This window comes from Micromonas commoda, chromosome 5 (assembly GCF_000090985.2).
Source record: "Micromonas commoda chromosome 5, complete sequence".
In the NCBI taxonomy this organism is placed as follows: Eukaryota; Viridiplantae; Chlorophyta; class Mamiellophyceae; order Mamiellales; family Mamiellaceae; genus Micromonas; species Micromonas commoda.
The window spans coordinates 165,872-184,142 of record NC_013042.1 but is presented as its reverse complement, the minus strand read 5'-3'; the positions used below and the strand labels follow the sequence as shown (position 1 = coordinate 184,142).

General features: G+C 67.7%; 5 protein-coding genes across 5 annotated transcripts; 2 read left to right on the top strand and 3 right to left on the bottom strand.

The window, feature by feature from the left end:
- Positions 1-17: 17 nt before the first annotated feature.
- On the bottom strand, positions 18-12,821 carry MICPUN_58349 (predicted protein; the record flags this gene model as incomplete). Its single annotated transcript, XM_002501968.1, has 1 exon — positions 18-12,821. One exon carries the CDS (start codon positions 12,819-12,821, stop codon positions 18-20), a length of 12,804 nt encoding a protein of 4,267 aa, XP_002502014.1.
- Positions 12,822-13,182: 361 nt separating this feature from the next.
- MICPUN_58348 (predicted protein) lies at positions 13,183-13,749 on the top strand (the record flags this gene model as incomplete). Its single annotated transcript, XM_002502344.1, has 2 exons — positions 13,183-13,211; positions 13,380-13,749. The coding sequence occupies 2 exons, from the start codon at positions 13,183-13,185 to the stop codon at positions 13,747-13,749; spliced, it is 399 nt and encodes a 132-aa protein (XP_002502390.1).
- A 271-nt stretch (positions 13,750-14,020) lies between these two features.
- MICPUN_58347 (predicted protein) lies at positions 14,021-15,439 on the bottom strand (the record flags this gene model as incomplete). The annotated part of the gene is made up of 3 exons (XM_002501967.1): positions 14,021-14,794; positions 14,953-15,081; positions 15,212-15,439. 3 exons carry the CDS (start codon positions 15,437-15,439, stop codon positions 14,021-14,023), a joined length of 1,131 nt encoding a protein of 376 aa, XP_002502013.1.
- A 2-nt stretch (positions 15,440-15,441) lies between these two features.
- Positions 15,442-17,454, top strand: MICPUN_50166 (predicted protein; the record flags this gene model as incomplete). The annotated part of the gene is made up of 1 exon (XM_002502343.1): positions 15,442-17,454. The coding sequence occupies one exon, from the start codon at positions 15,442-15,444 to the stop codon at positions 17,416-17,418; it is 1,977 nt and encodes a 658-aa protein (XP_002502389.1). The 3' UTR covers positions 17,419-17,454.
- Positions 17,455-17,706: 252 nt separating this feature from the next.
- Positions 17,707-18,216, bottom strand: MICPUN_73114 (predicted protein; the record flags this gene model as incomplete). Its single annotated transcript, XM_002501966.1, has 1 exon — positions 17,707-18,216. A coding segment is annotated over one exon (510 nt), but the record flags the coding sequence as incomplete, so codon positions are not given.
- Positions 18,217-18,271: the final 55 nt, after the last annotated feature.

Here is an 18,271-nt window from a genome sequence, read left to right as displayed (position 1 = left end):
GTATTACGGTTTCATAGTCATTCTCGTTTTCGGTTTTTTCCCTCCTCTCCGTCTGAGTCATCGTTTGGACGCGGACCTCGTTTGGACGCGGACCTCGGCCCCGGACGAAACGATCGTCCCGGCGTCCGCGCGTCTCCCTGCGTCGGGCTCAGACCGAACCTGACGTGCTCCGGGGTGAGCTGAACGTCCATGCTCATCTCCCGCGCCCGTCGCTCCGCCGCGCTCCGCCGGCCCGGCGGCGTCGTCATCTCCCCCAAACCCTCCGACAACACCGTCGCCCTCGCCGTAGACCGCGCCAGCTCCAGGGTCCGCTCCAGCCTCTCCCGCCTGGAAAGCGCGGGACGCTCCACCACCTTGCGCACCGCCATGCCGCCGGCCGGCCCGGTAACGCCCGTAACGCCCGTAACGCCCGGCCCGCGGCCCGGCAGCCGTTTCGCCGCAGCCGCCAGTCTGAGGGCGCCGAGCGCATCCGCCGCGTGCGCCTCCGACGCCGCCGTCGCCACCAAAACGCTCAGCGTCCCCGTCCCCGTCAGAGGCCCCTTCATGATCTTGGTCAGCGCGGAACGGCGCCAGTCGGGGGCGTTACCGGTAACGCCCGTAACGCCCGTAACGCCTCTCACGAGCTGGCCGAGGTTGAACAGCGGGGTGGACGACGTTACGCCGTCTCCGCCGCCGACGTCGACGACGCGGGCGCATCGTCGGTGCACCGTTCGCCGCATCTCGTCGCCGAAGCCGTCGTCGCGGTTTAATCCGTGACCGCGGTTTAACACTCGCGTCTCCGTCGTGGTGATCCAGAGCTCCGAGACGGTCGCGGCGGCCGTTTCAGACGGACCCGCCGACCGTTTCAAACCGTTTTTCCCGTCGCGACGAGCGCGAGCCAGCGCGAGCGTCTCCCGGACGTCGCGAAGGTCCGCGCAATCCACGCGCGTCAACTCCTCGACTTCGTAGAGCAAACCACCCCCGGTCTGCGTGTTCCACCCCGGTTCGTCCGTCCCGGTTTGTCCGACAGTTTGTCCGACACCCTCCGCGTACTCGGGCCCGGGTTTGACTCGCAAGCCGGCGGCGCCGCCGAACCCGGCGAGCAAGTCGTCCGCGTGTAGACCCCTGGTCTGGTACACGGAAATCGACAGCCCGGTCTCGACGATCGACTCGACTCCCACCGACCCCGACCCCGACCCCGACCCCGAAGCCGACCCCGTAGCCGACTCCGACCCTCTTTTCGCCCTCCCCTTTTCCCCTCGCGGGCTCCCCTTTTCCGCCTCGGCCGCCGCGCGTTCGTTCACCCTGAAGGCGTGCAAGTCCAGAAACGCCGCCGCCGCCGCGACGACGGCGTCCGACACGTGCGTCTTACCGCCCTTATCCGATCCCACGACGAGCATCGTGGCGTCGCGGCCGCGTCGAGTCGCGTCGGCTAACCACGCCGCCGCGGTCGTCGCCGGTAAGACGTCGTCGTCATCCTCCCAAAATACCCCCCCGTCGAATTGAAACGTCTCTCGAAAGGGAACCTCGCCCCGGCGCGTCACCACGTCGAGGTCGCTCGCGCCCGGACGCGAGGGCCGAAGCGATCGCGTGACGTCGACGTCGCCGTCCACGAACGGACGGACGCGGGCGAAGAGACGAACGGAGAGGTCGTCGACCGTCGTGGACCGTCGACCGGAGGCCCAATTCGCCGCGTACGAGGCGTAATGTCCCGGGTCGTGCGACGGGTGTGACGTTAAAAGAGAGTGCGAAGTTTGGGCGGTGCGCTTCGAAGTCCTCTCTGTTCCGGTCCCCTCGCCGCCGCCGCCGCCGCTCGAGCGCCGGTCGGAGGCGCGTGGCGGCGACGGCGGCGGCGGGGTGCGGCTGGGTCTCGAAGGCGGCGGGGTGGCGTCGTCCGCGGGGAAGAGTTCGCGGGTCACGTCCTCCTCGTCAGAGTCGGACCGCTCGGGACTCTCCGGAGTCGCCGGACTCTCCGGACTCTCCGGACTCTCCGCGACGGGCTCTTCCCGGATCTCGATGCTCGTCGGCGCGGGCTCGGCGGCGGGCGGCCGCGGCGGGGTCTTCCGCCGCCGCGGCGGCGAGGCGAGCACGGCGCTGACCCGATCGTGCGGGCGCGAGAATGTCGCAACCGACGATCGGTCCCTCTCCTCGAGCAAACGCGATATCTGCGCGTCGCGCTCGGCAACCTGGTCGAGGAGCACGCCCGTCTCGCGCTGCAGCCGCTCGACGAGAACGACGAGGCCCTCCGTCTCGCGCCTCGCGCGGTGAAGTTCCTGCGACGCCTTCTCTTTCTGGTGCCGCTCGGACCCCAACGAGCCCTGCAGGAACATGAGCTCGTCAGCCTGCCGCTGAAGCGTCAGCCGCCGAGCCTTGGCGCCGAACAGGTACCACGCGTTGAGCGCGGCGCGAACCTTGGCCACAGCGCGGCGCTTAAACGCCCTCTCGCACCTCTCCCACGCGCGAGCGAGCGCGCGTGTGTCGCGCCACGTGTCGCGCCACGTGGCAAACGATCGAGCCACGCGGACGGTGCGCATGCGGTGCACCGCCTTGCGAAGCGTCTTGCGCTCGAGCGTTTTTTTATCCGTTTCGAGCCTCCACGCGTCAAACGCGGCGGACGCCGCGCGGTTACCCCACCGCGCGCGGCAACGCGCGAGTAACTCGCGCAAACGCCTGGCGTCCTCGCGGTTGGCGCGGAGTCGGTCGAACGCGGCCGCCAGCTGGCGCCGCGCCATTCGTCGAAGCGCTCGCATCGCCAATTTTTCCTTCGCCCACACGTCATGACCGAACGACACCTCGTCGCGCCACTTCGCCACCGCGGCGGCGAGACGCACGCGGGACATACGACGCGCGATCTTGGCCACCGTCGCTCGGTGCGAAGCAGCCTCCGAGGTGCGATCCGACCAGGTTTGGAACGCGGCGGACGCCGTTCGTGACCTCCATCTTTTCGCGACGGCACCAAGCGCGGCGAACAGCCGCCGGCGCTCCGCGGCGTGAGCCACGAAGGCTCGGAACGCCCGCGCCAGCGTCGCGCGCGCCAGGCGAAGCGCGAACCTCGCCGCGCGTCCCCGCGCGGCGGCGGCGCGTCGACCTTCGAGCCAACCCGCGTGCCACGTGTCAAACGCTGGACCCAGGCGGTGGCTCCGGAGCCTAGCGCCCGCCCTTCGCAAAATCGCGCGGTTAGTTTCGCATACGTCGCGATAGACGCGCCAGCGCTCAAACGCGGCGGCGAGTGCGGCGCGGCGCCACCTCGCCACCGCGCGGCCGAGCTCGAGACGAACGCGACGCGCGTGGTGCCAGTGGCCGCGCCACGCGTTGAACGCGCGAAGAACGTCGGCGCGGAGCAGGCGGGTGAAGAAACGTTCGGCTCGAAGAACCGCGCCGCGCTCGCACCTCCGAACGTACGCCGCGTCCCTCCATCGCTGGAACGGCGCGAGGAGCTGGAACCGCACCATGCGCCGCGCCGACTCGCGAAGCGCCAGCCTCTCCCGCCGCATGTCCTCCACGTACGACGCCCAATCGTGAAACGAGACCGACACGTGTAGCAGCCGCCACCGCGTCGTCGCTTTTTTGATCGAAGCCTTCAGCCGGCGACGCTCGCGGGTGAACGCCGCCCACGCGTCGAGCGCCGCCGCGATCGTTCGAAGCGTCCAGCGCCGGACCATGCGCTGCGCCCTGACGCGCGCCTGGTTCTTACGCCGAGTCTCCGTCTCCTCCCTGTCCTCGGCTTCGCGCACGCGACACACGAAGGTGTAGTGGAGCTTCCACGTCTGAAACGCTCGGGCTCGCGCGTTTTTTAGCATGCGCCCGCCGAAGAAGCGCTTCGCGCGCTCCATCGAGCCCTTCATCCGCCGGTTCTCGGCGACGTTATCCCTCCACGTGACGAACGGGTAGGAAACGTCCGCGCGACGCCACTTGCGCACGTGCCTGGCCAGCGCGCGACGCACGTCGACGCGGGCGGCGGCTGCGTCCACCCAGCCGGCGAAAGCCGCCGCCGCCGACTTTTGCGCCCACCGCCGGGCCATGATCTCGGCGCGTCGCTCGATCGCCCTCGTCGTCGCCCCGTCGAGAAGGAACTCGCGCCACCGTCGGAACGCGGCGCTGGCGACGACGGTTCGCATCCTGTGCACGAAACGCACGAGAACGAGCCGTTCTCGATACGCCCCCGCGATGGCTTCGCGCCAATCGTCGAAAGGTATGGAGAGCGCCAGCCGCCGCCACCGCCTGGCGACGGCGGCGGCGGACCGTCGCAGACGTTTGACCTCGCGCGCGTTCTCCAAGAGCGCCGTGAACGCGGACGCGACGGTTCGGTTCGCGATGCGACGCGCGACTCGGTCCATCTTGGAGAGCCTGACATTCTCAGCTCTCGACGCGTCCACCGCGTCGATCCAGGCGGCGTAGGCTGAGGCGATTTTGACGCGGCGCATGCGGTGCACGACTCTGCGCAACATCGTCCGGTTCTCGTTGACCCGCGCGACCCATTCGACCCAGTCGCCGAACGGCGACGACAGCTGCAGCCTGCGCCAACGGCGGATGACCTTGTCGAGTCCGTGCCGAAGGGACCTGGCGTATTCGGCGTTTGCGACCCACGAGTTAAACGCGGCGGCCGTCGAACGCATCGCGATTCTCCGGAGAAACCTCTCGGAGCGCGAAACCACGCGCTTTTGCCGCCTACGCTCGGCCCAGTCATCTCGCCAAGTCGCGAACGCCGCGGCCGTCTTGACGACGCGCATTCGGTGCACAGCCTTGATGAGCTTCAACCGGTTGCTTTGAACCTCGTCGATCCAGTCAACCCAGTCGCCGAATGGCGCCGCCAGCTGGAGGCGCCGCCACCGGTTCACGATTTTCTGGAGCGAATAGCGATGGCGCTTTGCATCGGCGGAGCTCTCCACCCACGTGTTGAAAGCATTGGATAGCACCTGGGCGTTGGCCCGCCTGAAGTACCTCTCCGCGCGCGACATCACGTGCCGCTGGCGCCTGAGCTCGGCCCAGTTATCACGCCAAGTCGCAAACGCGGAGGCAATCAGAGCCGTGCGCATGCGTTGCAAGAACCTGGATATCTTGACCCGGTTGCTTTGAACCTCGTCAACCCAGTCGACCCAGTCGCTGAACGGCGTCGCGAGCTGCAGGCGCTGCCATCGGCTAATGATCTTCTCAAGCAAGTAGCGGTGACGTTTTGCCCCCGCCGCGTTTTCGGCCCACGTGTTGAAAGCCTTGGAAAGCACCTGAGCGTTGGCCCGCCTGAAGTACCTCTCCGCGCGCGACATCACGTGCCGCTGGCGCCTGAGCTCGGCCCAGTTATCACGCCAAGTCGCAAACGCGGAGGCAATCAGAGCCGTGCGCATGCGTTGCAAGAACCTGGATATCTTGACCCGGTTGCTTTGAACCTCGTCAACCCAGTCGACCCAGTCGCTGAACGGCGTCGCGAGCTGCAGGCGCTGCCATCGGCTAATGATCTTCTCAAGCAAGTAGCGGTGACGTTTTGCCCCCGCCGCGTTTTCGGCCCACGCGTTGAAAGCCTTGGTGACTGATTGCGACGAAGCTCGCTGGAAGTACCCCTCCGCGCGCGACATCACGTGCCTCTGGCGCTTCATCTCCGCGCGATTCTCGTCCCATCGAGCGAACGCCGCGGCAGTCTTGACTGTCCGCATGCGGTGCAGGAACCTGCTCACCTTCAACCGGTTGCGTTGAACCTCGTCGACCCAATCGGCCCAGTCGTTGAAGGGCGCCGACAGCTGCAGTCGCTGCCACCTGATAACGATTTTGCGCAGAGCGGCGCGATGCCTCAAGTCTCGGCCGACAGAGTCTCTCCACCGGGCGAACGCGCGGGCCGCGACGCGGTTCGCCAGTCGCGCCAGGCACCTCGTCGCCCTCGCCAAGAGCACCCTCTGCCGCCTCGACTCGCCGGTAAACTCGATCCATCGCGCCCACGCGGCGAGAACCGTCGCCTTGCGAAGGCGGCGGACGCACCTCGAAATTTTCAGCCGGTTGCTCTTCACCTCCTCCGCCCACTCGACCCAATCGTCAAAGGGCACGGAGAGGCGCAGCCGCTGCCAACGCGCGCAAACCTTACGGAGCGAGCGCCGCGCGCGCTTCGCGGCGCGAGTCGACTCCACCCAGCGGTTGAACGCGCGAGAGAGTTCGCGTCGCGAGGCCCGAAGGACAAACTTTTCGACGACGACGTTGCGCCGCCTCTTCGCGATTGAAACCTCGCGCGTCTCGACAATCCGCTCTCTCCATCGCGAGAAGGCTCCGAAGAGCGCGAACCTGGACATGCGATGCACGACGAGGCGCAAGACGTCGCGATTGCCCAGGGTCTCGTCGAGCCAATCGCGCCACGCGCGGAACGGATAGTGGAGGTGCAGCCGCCGCCATCGGCTCACCAGCCTTGCGAGCGATTTTTTAGCGCGGCGCAAGTCCGAAGCGTTGGCCCGCCAAGCGAAAAACGCGCGCGCGTAGTCCGACTTGGCGACTCTCTGGAAGAATCTGGAAGCCCTCTGGATCGTATGCCTCTGGCGCTTCATCTCGAGCCGCGCGTCCACCCAGGCGTAAAACGCCCTCGCCGAGTACACCGTCTTCATGCGGTGCAGGAACCTGCTCACCTTCAACCGGTCGCGTTGAACCTTCTCGACCCAGTCGACCCAGTCGTTGAACGGCGCCGCCAGCTGTAGGCGCCGCCACCTGATCACGATCTTTCCGAGCGCGGCGCGACGGCGCTTTCGCTCGAGCGTCTCGTCGATCCACGAGTTAAACGCGCGCAGCACGGAGCGCCGGGTGAGCGCGCCAAAGAATCTTTCGGCTCGCGACATCACGTGCCGCTGGCGCCTGAGCTCGGCCCAGTTATCTCGCCAAGTCACAAACGCCGCAGCCGCCTTGACCGTTCGCATGCGGTGTACCGCCTTGCGAAGGACGTTCCTGCTGCCCCTCATCTCGTCTACCCGATCCGCCCAACGCTGGAACGGCGTCGCGAGCTGCAGGCGCTGCCATCGGCTGATGATCTTCTCAAGCAAGTAGCGGTGACGTTTTGCCCCCGCCGCGTTTTCGGCCCACGCGTTGAAAGCCTTGGTGACTGATTGCGACGAAGCTCGCTGGAAGTACCCCTCCGCGCGCGACATCACGTGCCTCTGGCGCTTCATCTCCGCGCGATTCTCGTCCCATCGAGCGAACGCCGCGGCAGTCTTGACTGTCCGCATGCGGTGCAGGAACCTGCTCACCTTCAACCGGTTGCGTCGAACCTCGTCGACCAAATCGGCCCAGTCGTTGAAGGGCGCCGACAGCTGCAGTCGCTGCCAACGGAGGATGATCTTCTCGAGCGCGTAGCGCCTGCGCCTGTTGTCGAAGACGTTTTCGGCCCACGTGTTGAAAGCCTTGGAGAGCACCTGGGCGTTGGCCCGCCTGAAGTACCTCTCCGCGCGAGACATCACGTGCCGCCGGCGCTTCATCTCGAGCCGCGCGTCCACCCAGGCGTAAAAAGCTCTCGCGAAGTACACCGTCTTCATGCGGTGCAGGAACCTGCTCACCTTCAACCGGTCGCGTTGAACCTTCTCGACCCAGTCGACCCAGTCGTTGAACGGCACGGAGAGCGCCAGTCGCGTCCACCGGATCGCGACGCGTTCCAAAGACGCTCGAGCGGCGGCGAGATGGATGGCGCGCTCGAGCCACGCGAAAAACGCCGCCGAGGCGACTCGGCTTTTAAGCCTCCTGACGAACGTATCCATCTTGCGAAGGTTCCCCGCGCGATGCCTGCCCTCCGCGGCGACGTCCAGCCAGCGCGCGAACGCGGCGGCCTGGCGGTGACGGAGCATTCGCCGCGCCGCGACGCGAAGAGCCGACTTTTGCGCGACGATTTCGTTCGCTCTCGTTCGCCACGTTCGGAATGCAACGTCCATGTCTCGCGCTCGCCACCGCCGGAGCAACGCGCGAAGCCTGCGACGGCTCCGGACGAAATCCCGCCAGGACACGAGCGCGCGCGACGCGTCGCGGAGGACGAGTCGTCGCAGGACGCGTTCGGCGCGGTCGAGCAAGGCGCGCTCGCGGCGCGCGTGGCCAATCGATTCACGCCAGGTGGACATCGCGGCCCAGAGCGCCGAGCGTCGAAATTTCTTCAGCGCCCGTGTCATCGTTCCGCGGTTGTTTCGAACCTCGTCGACCCAGTCGACCCAGTCCCCGAACGGCGCCGCGAGCTGTAGGCGCCGCCACCGGTTCACGATTTTCTGGAGCGAATAGCGATGGCGCTTCGCGTGCTTTGTGCTTTCGGCCCAGGCGTCGAATCCGGCGGCGAGTCGAGAAGCGCTCAATCTCGCCAGGAACCTGCGCAAACGCCGGCGCACCCGCGACGTTTCGACCCACGTCGCGAAGCACTTCACGACGACACGTCCCGCCCACCGACGCGTCGCGATCATCATCTTGCGCCGGTTCATCTTCCCGGCGGCCGCGACGAAACGCCAGCGGCGCATAGCGCGTCTCGCCGCGTGCCGCGTCCGCATCGACGCCGCCTTATCGCCCCTCACCGCCCCATCGTCCACCGCGCGCGTCCACTCGCGAAAGCACCGCGTCTTGACCGCGCGCGCGTTTTGCATGCGAATCGCGTTCGCCAACACCTGAAGGTTAAGGCCGCGTTTGTTCCTAACCGGCGCGGCCCATCGAGCGAATCGCCTTCCGAGCTCCGCGAATCGGCTCCGCCTCGACGCGACGTACGCGAGGCGTTTCGCCTGGCGCCTGTGACGGAACGAGTCGAGCCACGCGACAAAGGCGACGCGGAGGTGGACGGTGAGCACGCGGTGCATGAACCGCTCGCACCTGCGAAGCACCGCCCGCGCCGCGTTTCGTCGCTCGCAGAGGGAGCGCCACCCCGCCAAAGTTCGCGAACCTCGAAGGTTTCGCAGCCTCCGCGCGACGCGACGCGCCCTCCTGCAGCCCTGCGCCGCGTCCGTCCACGCGATCCACGCGGCGTTGAGTTTGACGTTTCGGATCCTCGCGAGCGTTTTCCTGAGAGCCACCCTTCGCGAGCGGCTCTCGCGTACGTGAGCCGCCCACGTGTCAAAAAAATACGCGGCGTGCGCGTTCAGCCATCGCGTCAGCAGCCGATGCGCCGTCTCCCTCTTGGCCGAAGCGCGCCTCACCGCGTCCGACCACCCGTCGAACGCGGACGCGACGGCCAAGCGGGTCATGCGGCGGATCAGGTTCAAAGCGCGTCGCTCCGCGGCGCCCCGTTCCCGCCGCTTTGCCACCGCATCGGACCACGTCAAAAACGCGGTGGCGACGGACCTGTTCGCCAATCGCCGAGCGCACTTCTGAAGCACCACCCTGACCCGTCGCCGCTCGTCCACCGACTGCGCCCAACGCTCGAACGGGTAGGACAGCGAGAGCCTGAGCCAGCGACGCATCACCTTCTCCATGCGTCGAAGGAACGCTCGTTGATTCGCCGCGAAATCTCGCCACGTGGCGAATGCGGCGTACGTCGAAGCGTGGACGAGACGCGCGATTGCGAGCCTTTGACGCTGCTCGGCGCGTCTGTACGTGCGCCAGCGCGCGAACCTCGCGCCCATCTCGCGGCGGCTCGAACGACGGCGGCAGATGGACACGAGCCGTCGCCGCTCGACGGTGTCTTTCCAGTTGGCCTCCAGCCGCCACTTTTTCAGAAACGCCTCCATGCGTTTCTTTCGGAGCATCTTGTCGGCCATCTCGCGCGTCGACCGGCCGATCGCCTTGCGGATCGTGTACCCCTTCCACGCGGACATGACCCGCAACGCGCGGCACTGCGCCTTGAGCGCCCTCGCCCGCTCGTGCCCGGAGAGGAAGTGGACCTTCTTTCTGGAATCCTCGACGCACTCTTTCCACTTTGCAAACGCGCGAGACATTTTCGAGTCGAGCACTTTCGACAGGAGGCGCTCGGCCCGCTCACCTTTGACGCGCCTCGCCCACGCCGCCTCCGTCGCGTGCGCCCACGAGTTAAACGCGCGCGTCAGCGTCGATGAGGTCATCCTGGCGACGGCGACGGCGATCTTCTCGCGCGCCAACGCGCGCTCGTCGACCCAGTCTCGCCACGCTTCAAACGAAAACGCCGCCGCCCGCGAAATTAACTTATTCGCAAACCTCCTCGCCCGCGCCTCCAAGCGCGACGCGCGAATCGCGTCGCGCCACGTGTCAAACGCGGCGGCGACGGCGACCCGCTTCAAACGATTGACCGCCACCGCGAGAATTCTGCGCTCCGTGCGCTGCACAGCCTCGGCGTCGAGCCTGGTTCGGCGCGTCGCCGTCGTCCACAGCCGCCACCACGCGAACCCCCTTCGCTTCGCGGCGTGCTTCAGACGCTCGAGGTCCGCCAGGTAGGTGCCGCGCAGGTGCGTTCGAATCTCGCGCACGCGACGCGCCGATTCGCGCCACGCGCGGAAGGGCCGAGCGCGCTCCAGCCGGCGCCACCGCGCGCTGACCTTCTCGAACCTATACCGCGCCCTGACCTTCTCGAATCTATACGTCGTCCACGCGAAAAACGCGTCAGCCTTGAACGCCCGCCGCCGCCGCTCGAAGAGAACCTCCGCGCGCCTCGCGTCGCGCGCCCCGCGCCTCGCGTCCGCCGCGACGTGTGCCCACCGACGGAACGCCCCGCGCGTCGTCGTTTTACCCGCAGCCGCGAGCGCCGAACGGATCTTGGCCCGCGCTAGTTTCGCGTTCGTCGCGCGTTCAAACCATCGGTCAAACGCGGTGGATAGTTTGACGGCGCGCATGCGACGGACGACGCGTCGCGCGGCGGTTCGCATCCGCGCGACGTCCGCGACGTGCGCGCGCCACCGCGCGACGCACCTGGCGGCGGCTGAGTTTAACCACCGTCGCGCCCATCGCTCGAGCAACTCTCCCCCGGCGGCTGATTTTCTAGCCATCCGTCGCCAGCGAACAAAGCCCAGCGTGCACCGCCGCCAGTGCCACCGCGCGCGCCACTGGCGCACCCTCAGGCACATCCGCTCCTGGTTCCGTCGCTTGGCGCGAAGCTCCGAGGTCCGGCGCTCCCACGCGGTCACGAGCCGCTGCCGCCACTTTTTTTCGTAGAGCAAACCCACCATCTCGGCGCGAGCTCGCAACCTGTTCACCTCGCGAACGTGAGCCCTCCACGCGAAATACGCCTGCCTCTGCGACCGCCGCGTCTCCACTCGGCCCCTGGCGAACCCGGCGAGGAGTTTATTGCTCAGCGACATCACGTCCAGGGCGTCCAACGAGGCGGTCACCTCGCCCTGGCTCTCGCGGCCGGAGACGGATCCGGAACGGACCGGGGACTCGAGCGTCCGACTCGTTCGTCTCGATCTAACCTCCGACGGCGAGTCATCTCCGCCCGGTCTCTGCACCGTGAAGCTTATGCTCCCCTCGGACAGGCGCGGCGTTGGGGTGGTCCCGCGAGAGAAGAGAGATCGGCGCGATAGCGAACCCAGGCGGGAGTCCGGTTCGGCTCGGCTCGGCGAGTGGCTCACGACGGGCTCGCCGCTCGGCAGGGTGAGCCTCACCAGGAGCAGGCACCTCCGCGGCGACTGCTTGGACCGGACGATGCACACGTCCCGCGACTCGAGCGACTCGAGAGCGACGTGTGGGAGGTCGAACAGGTCCGCGAGAGACGCGCGCATCTCGTCGTCGCCCATGAACCGCGAACGGGGGTTTGAGCCGACAGACGCCGAAGCCGAGCCGACGGACGTTGAACCCGTCGTCGTCTCGGCGTTACCGTCTTCGAGGGCGTCGACCCCGAGCGCCGCTCCCCACGCGCGCCACCGGCCCAGCTTCGACCTCGCACCGCCAATCACCTCCCACATCTCGTACACCCCCCTCTTATCGGAGTAGAACTGCAGACGGTGCGGGCGCTTGCGCCGCGCCTGCAGGTACTTGCCCGTAAACACCGACACCAGACCCACGCAGCCCAACGCCCTGGCGGCCACCGCCGCGTCACCCCCGACAGTGGGCGACGACCCCTCGCTCGAGATCGAGATCGCGCTCGAGGACGACCCGCCGGTGGAGGCGGTGTTCGGCGTCTGACCTATTTGGCCAAAGGGCGACCCGAAGCCGCCGCCGCCGACTTCGCCTATTCGTTCCAATCCGGCAACGTCGGGCGTCGCAAAGGAAAACTCGTGCGTCGCCTCGCCGAAGCTCACCCTCCTGCTTCCCACCCAGTCCGCGCGCAGCCTCGCCTCGAACGCGTGACGCGTCGAGTCCTTCAGCACGGGCACGGCGAGCGACGACGACGACCCCGCGCCCGATGATCCTCCCGCGCCTCCCAATCCCGGTCCAGCCTCGTCTCCGGGGAGTCGATACGGCGCGTGCGGCTCGTCGCCGAACCCCAACTCGCCGTCCTCCATGACGTGCAGGGGTTCGATGACCCCGGGCGAACGCATCGATTCGTCGACGATCGGGTCGCACATCATCGGGCGGCACGTTCCCGGGTCCGCCGCGGCGAACACCTCGCCGTCCTTCGGGAGCCACGCCCACGATGGCGCGCCTCGATTGGCGCCCGGGGTGTGCGTCGGCGGGAGCGGGGTGCCGCGCAGGGTGACGTGGCTGCCGCCGGCGGCGGGTGGCCCGCCGGTGGGTGGCCCGCCGGTGGGTGGCCCGGGGGGGTGCGGCGTCCCCTGGAGCGTGGTGTAGCTCTTGGCGGACGCGGAGGAGGGCGTTCGACGCGCGTGCGTTTGGCCCGCGGGTCCGGTGGTGCGGTGCCGTCGCGACGGGGGCGAGTCCCCCGCGCCGGCGCCGGGTGGGCTCGCGGGCGCGCGGCCGAACGCGAAGGGGTCGGGCGCGGATGCGGAGGACGCGACGCCGTCGGGGGAGTCGTCCCCGGGGGTCGGGCCCGGGGCTCCCCCGCGCGGGTCCATCGTTCGACGCCAGCTGCTCACTCGCCTTTGTCAACCGCCCCTTTTCCAAATGCAACAACGACTGTTACGCGTATCGAGCCGGGTCGGGCGTGGCCGGGGATGCGCTAGTCGTATCCCGCGGGTCCGCGGCCGGAGCTAGTCCCCGGCGCCGCCCAGAGCTAGTTCCCCGCTCTCGCGCCGCCTTGCTAAAGGCTTCGCGCGGGAGGGGAGTGAAGGCTGCGCGGCACAGCCAAATCGGACAAGCTTCAAAATATCCGCCAATATCCGTGCAACCGACCACGAAGTTTTCGTCCACGAGAGCCTCGAGACGGCCTCTAGACGCACAACCCGGCGCACCGAAAGGTCCGACTTCGTCGGCGCGATGTCGGGGCTGTTGTCGCTCATCAGGAGGTACGTCCGGAGATGTCGTCTCGGCACCCTGACCCGTTCCCGATCCCCGGGGATTGGCTCGTTCGCCCGCCCAACCCCCGATGAGAAAACCTAAGCCGAGCCCCCGTCCACACCCGCCGCCTCCACCGTCCCCGCTGACCGCGCGACCATCCCCGCGCCCGCGCGCAGGTGCCCCGCGAGGCATGCGACGTTCACGAGCAACGCGACGCGCGCCTGGACCCGAACGATGGCCGGGCCCAACACGAAGCACTACGACGTTAGCGACGGACCGATGGCGCAGCTCCTGCGCATCGTCCGTGACGGGGAGGGGATGACGGTCTCGCAGCTGTACGAGCGCGCGACGTCGGACGGCGTGGGGGTGCACAGCAGGCGGCACATGAAGGGACTGCTGCAGTGGATGAAGAAGATCGGGAGGGTGCGAACGGAGCCCGCGAGGAACGCGCAGGGGAAGATCGTAAGAGGAAAGAACCACTCGTTTCACCTCACCGAGGTTGGCGAGACTCACATAGCAAAGATAGACGAGGCGGCGGGCCGCTGACCGGGCTCCCGTGAATCCACCCGAGCCCCTCGCGTCGCCGATCCTTAGCCGATGAAAATATCGTCAAACACCGACGCACCGTCGTCGAAGAAGGAAACCCCGGAGCGCGAAGGTGTCCACGCTATTTTTTGGTTTTCAGTCTCGAGTGTCTAAGCCGCGGCGTGGCTGGTCGCTAATATCGCGTGCGTACATCCCGCGTCGTGTCTCATGTACATGCGTCGGCGTCGGAGGGGGAGGGCCCGAACGGACGGCGAAGGCGCGTCGAGCGTCGTCAGACGGCGAAGATGGTGCTCGCGCCAGCCGCGGCAGCGGCGGGGCCCATCTTCGTCGCCGCCGCCGCCGCGTCGCTCGCGCGCTTCTGCCTCTCCGCCTCCTCCAGCAGCTCGTTCGCCAGCCTCTCCGCCTCCCAAGCCTCGCGCTCGCACAGCTCAGCCTCCTCCGCAGCCTCCTCCGCGGCGGCGGCGGCCCTCTCCGCCTCGCGAACCGCCCTCGCCGCGTCGCGCGTCACCTCCTCCGCCGTCCTGTACTGCCCATTCACCAAAAACAGGTACGGTTCCGAGCCCTGTTCCGAGCCCTTCGCGCCGTGGGTGCCGTGGGTGCCGTGGGTGCCGTTGGCGTCGCCCGCGGTCTTCTCGTGCCTCCTGCGCTTGTGGTCCTTGTGGTCCTTGTGGTCCTTGTTATCCTTGCCCGATCCGCCGGCTCGCTTCGCGGGGTGATCCTTCGCCGATCCGCCGCGCCTGTGGTGGGAGCCGCCGCTGTCGGACGCCGCGCGGCCGCCGCCGCCGCCGCTCTTGCCGCGGGACCTGCTGCCGGACTTGCGGTCGTCGTCGTCCTGGGAGGGAGAGGCGGGACGGGCGGACGAGTCAGTGCGCGAGGCGAGGGTGAAAAAAAACCAAAAACTCTCATCGCCAAAGGGACAGGATGGATGGCTTCCGAGGGGAGATGAAATCTTCGCGTCGACGCGGGTGTTGGCGGGTCGCGATCTCACCGAGTCGGGGTTGGGATCCGCGGTGCTGTGGCCGGGATACATGTTTCTCCACTTGTCCTGCGATGGGGAAGGAGGCGGGGCTCGGTCGGCGTCGCGGCGAAAAGTCCGGCGGGCGCGCGGTGTCGCGGTGACAGGGCACCCCCCCGACTTCGGGCGGGCGGGCGGCCGTCGGCGGTGGGAAAGGGACGGGTCGCGGCGGTGGCGCGCGCGCTCACCTTGAGGTCCACGTTGGATCGCTGGTTCAGGATCTTGCCGAGCACCGGATCCTTTTGGATGAAGCGCCACTTGCCGGCGCCGTACTTCTTCACGCCCTTGCGGAGCGCCTCCTCCTCCTCCGGGGACCACTGCGTTCGTCGGGTCGACGGAATTGGGCGTGTCAGCGATCGGAAATCTCGGGAGACGCGGCGGAAAGGCTGGGGCATCGGGGACTATGCGCGGACGAGAGAGGCGGGCAAAGCAGGCGAGGGCGCGTACCTTGGTCTTGGGGACGCCCATGATCAACGAAGCGGGCGGGCGACGGGATCTGGCGGTCGCGCCGCGCCTCACACAGTGGAGGACCCGGACGTGGGAGAGGTTCCTCGTAGCTGGCAAAATTGGCTCGTTGTTCCTTTCCAACGAAACGTCGGGTAGGATCGGGCACGAACGACCGTTTACTACTCCCCATTTCTTTTTCGTATTTTTCCTGACTGAGCTACTGTGCATCGATGAGGCCGATCCCAAAAAACACCAAAAAGCCGTTGGACGCATCGATGCCGACATCACAACGAGACGACCGGGACCCGCCTTCGCCTCCAGCCGCAGCGATGAGCGCCGACGGCGTCATCACCGGCCGCAGGCCCTACCGGTTCCTCGACGAGACGTCCGCGTGGAACGGCGCCGTGCGACTCTCCGCGTTCGTCGTCCTCCCGCTCCTGTGCCTCGTGGGCGGCATCCTCATGATCTCCTACGAGACGGGGTGGGCCAACCACGAGGACAGGGACTCGCGAGACATGGCGTGGGACTACCGCGTCACCGCGCCGGGATCCAACAACTTCCACGGCGCGTACTTCCGCAGGGCGCACTGGAACACGTTCAGGGCCATCGAGGCCCCCGCGACGGTGTACACCGAGGTGGTGCTCGCCGCCGTGGACCGACCGACGATGCTGGCGCTCCATCCCACCGGCGCGTGCGAACGAACCGTGCAGGTGGCGTGCCTCGCGACCAAACCCGCGCACCGAGCCGCCTCCGCCGGGCCCCTCAACCTCGGCACAGACGACGGGTCGTGGGCGGTGGGCGACGGACGCGTCCTCACGCGGTCCTCTGGGGTCACCTCCCTCGCCGCCGTTAATACCCCGGAACCGGCAGCGTACGCCACACACGCCGAACTCGCCTCGTTCTACTTGACGAGGTACGCCGAACTTCACGAGATGCGTCAGCGCGTGTGCGTTAACTGTAACGCCGCCCCGCTGGTGTGCGCCGCCGACGCCACCGGCAAGTCGTGCTCGTGGGATTCGACGCAGTGGGCGCAGTGGGCGCAAAACTCGTTTACTCAGCTCGGAACAACGAAGACGTGCGAGACGTCGGTGAACGTGTGCGAGCAGGTTGAAGCCGCGATCGAGCTCGCGGCGAAAGACGAAGACGTCGCCGGTCGCATCGCCGCGCGCGTCGTCACCGGCTCGTGGACCGCCGATAACGTCCACACCAAACACCTCGCGAGCGCGTCGGCGCCGACGGTTCAATTCGTCACCGCCGACCCCTCGACGAACAAGCTCGTCGCCGGCGATACCCCCGTCGCGTGGACGCCGCTCACGGACACGTCCACGTGCGGCGCGTGCGGCTACGTCGATCCGGCGACGGCGCTGACGTTCGCCAAGGCGACCGCCGCGGCGAACGGGGGTGCCGCGGTGAAGGGGTACCTCGTGCCGCCGGATGCGGACGGAAAGTACCGGGGGTTGCGAGGCGGCGTCGCGATCGGCGGCGTCTACGCGGACCTTCAGGCGACGCACGAGATTGGCGACGAGTGGCACACGCGCCGGGGGTTCGTGCCCGCGTTTTATGAAGCCGGGTTCTGGCCGTGGGAGCCGCAGTGCGACGGCACGAGCTCCAACGTCACCGTCGCGATTGACCCCGCCACGTACGTGCCAAACTTTCCGGCGTTTGACGCTCGCGGCGCGCAGACGCCCTTCGTCAACGTCACCGCGCTCGGGACCTTTTCCGTCGTCGAGGCGTACGAGAGCGCGTGCGACTTTGACGGTGCCGGGGTGGGCGCGGCGGCGGCGGCGGTGACGTGCCGCGTCGCCGCGCTCTCGGGTGTCGACGTGGCCGTCGCGTACACGCCGGTGGCGGGCGAGGACCTCGGGGCTTGGCGCTTGGTCTCCGTGGCGGCGTCCTACGGCGGAAACGGGGGCGAAAACGACGTGTTCGTCGGCACCGAGGCGGCGGCGGTGGCGAAGTTCACGGGCGGGGTCACCAGGTCGGTGCGGGTGACGCTTCGGGACGCGGGAGCTCCGGAAACTTCGAGCTTTCCGCCGCTCGGGACGCCCGGTAAGATTTACGCGGCGATGGCGTTTTTTCTCGCCGCGCTGTTCACCGCGCCGATACACCCGTACCTGATGAGCTCGTACGTTAAATACAACGTGGCGGTGAACGAGGGGAAGCCGCCGCCGGGGTGGCAGGCCATGCGACGCTTCCGGGGCTGGTGAGCGTCTGTACCATTTGTGATAATATTAGTAAACCTTCGAAGGCGTCAACATTTTTGGAGTAACATCACGCGTCACACGACGCGTACACGCGGGGACTCGGCGCGGGTGGCGAGTCTCTCACTTTTTGCGGCTCCCGCGTCCACCCCCGCGCCCGCCCCCGCCCTTACCCCTGCCCCCACGTCCACCCCCGCCCCTTCCGCCCCTTCCGCCCCTTCCTACGTCCTCCTCGGGGTCATCGTCGAATAGACCCGCCACGTCGTCGAAGAGCTCGCTCTCCGCGTCGGTGAGCTCCTCCTCGACGGCGGCCATGTTCTCCTCGAGCACGTCGTCGTCCATCTCCTCGTCGAACATCACCGTGTGCTCCCCCGTGCCCGGGTCCTCCTTGGTGACCAGGAGCACCGGGTTCATCGGGGCGTAGACGAGGTACTTGCTGCCTCCCGATTGGAACGTGGCAACCTCGACGCCCTCGGATTCTTCGTCCCCGCCGGTGTCCATGACCAGCGTGTCGGTCTCGTTGAACCGCACGGCGCCGCGCACGGTCATGCAGAACGCACTGCGTTGGAGCAGCATCCCCTTCTTAGCGAGCTCCATCGACATGTCGGGTAATATGGCGGCGAGCTCGTCGTCGCCGATGTCGGAGAGGTCCTCCGTCTCGTCGAGGCCCTCGCCTCGCAGCACGTCGATGGGGTGGTCCAGGGGCAGGCACAGGCATCGCTCCTGACCGTCCCCTAGCTTGAATCGGCGTCGTAGCATGCAAAGCAACGTGCGGTTGGTCTCGGGCTCGACCACGGTGACGAGCGGCATCGCCGGGGGGATCTCGTTGGAGTAATCGCCAGCCGCCGCCGCGACGACG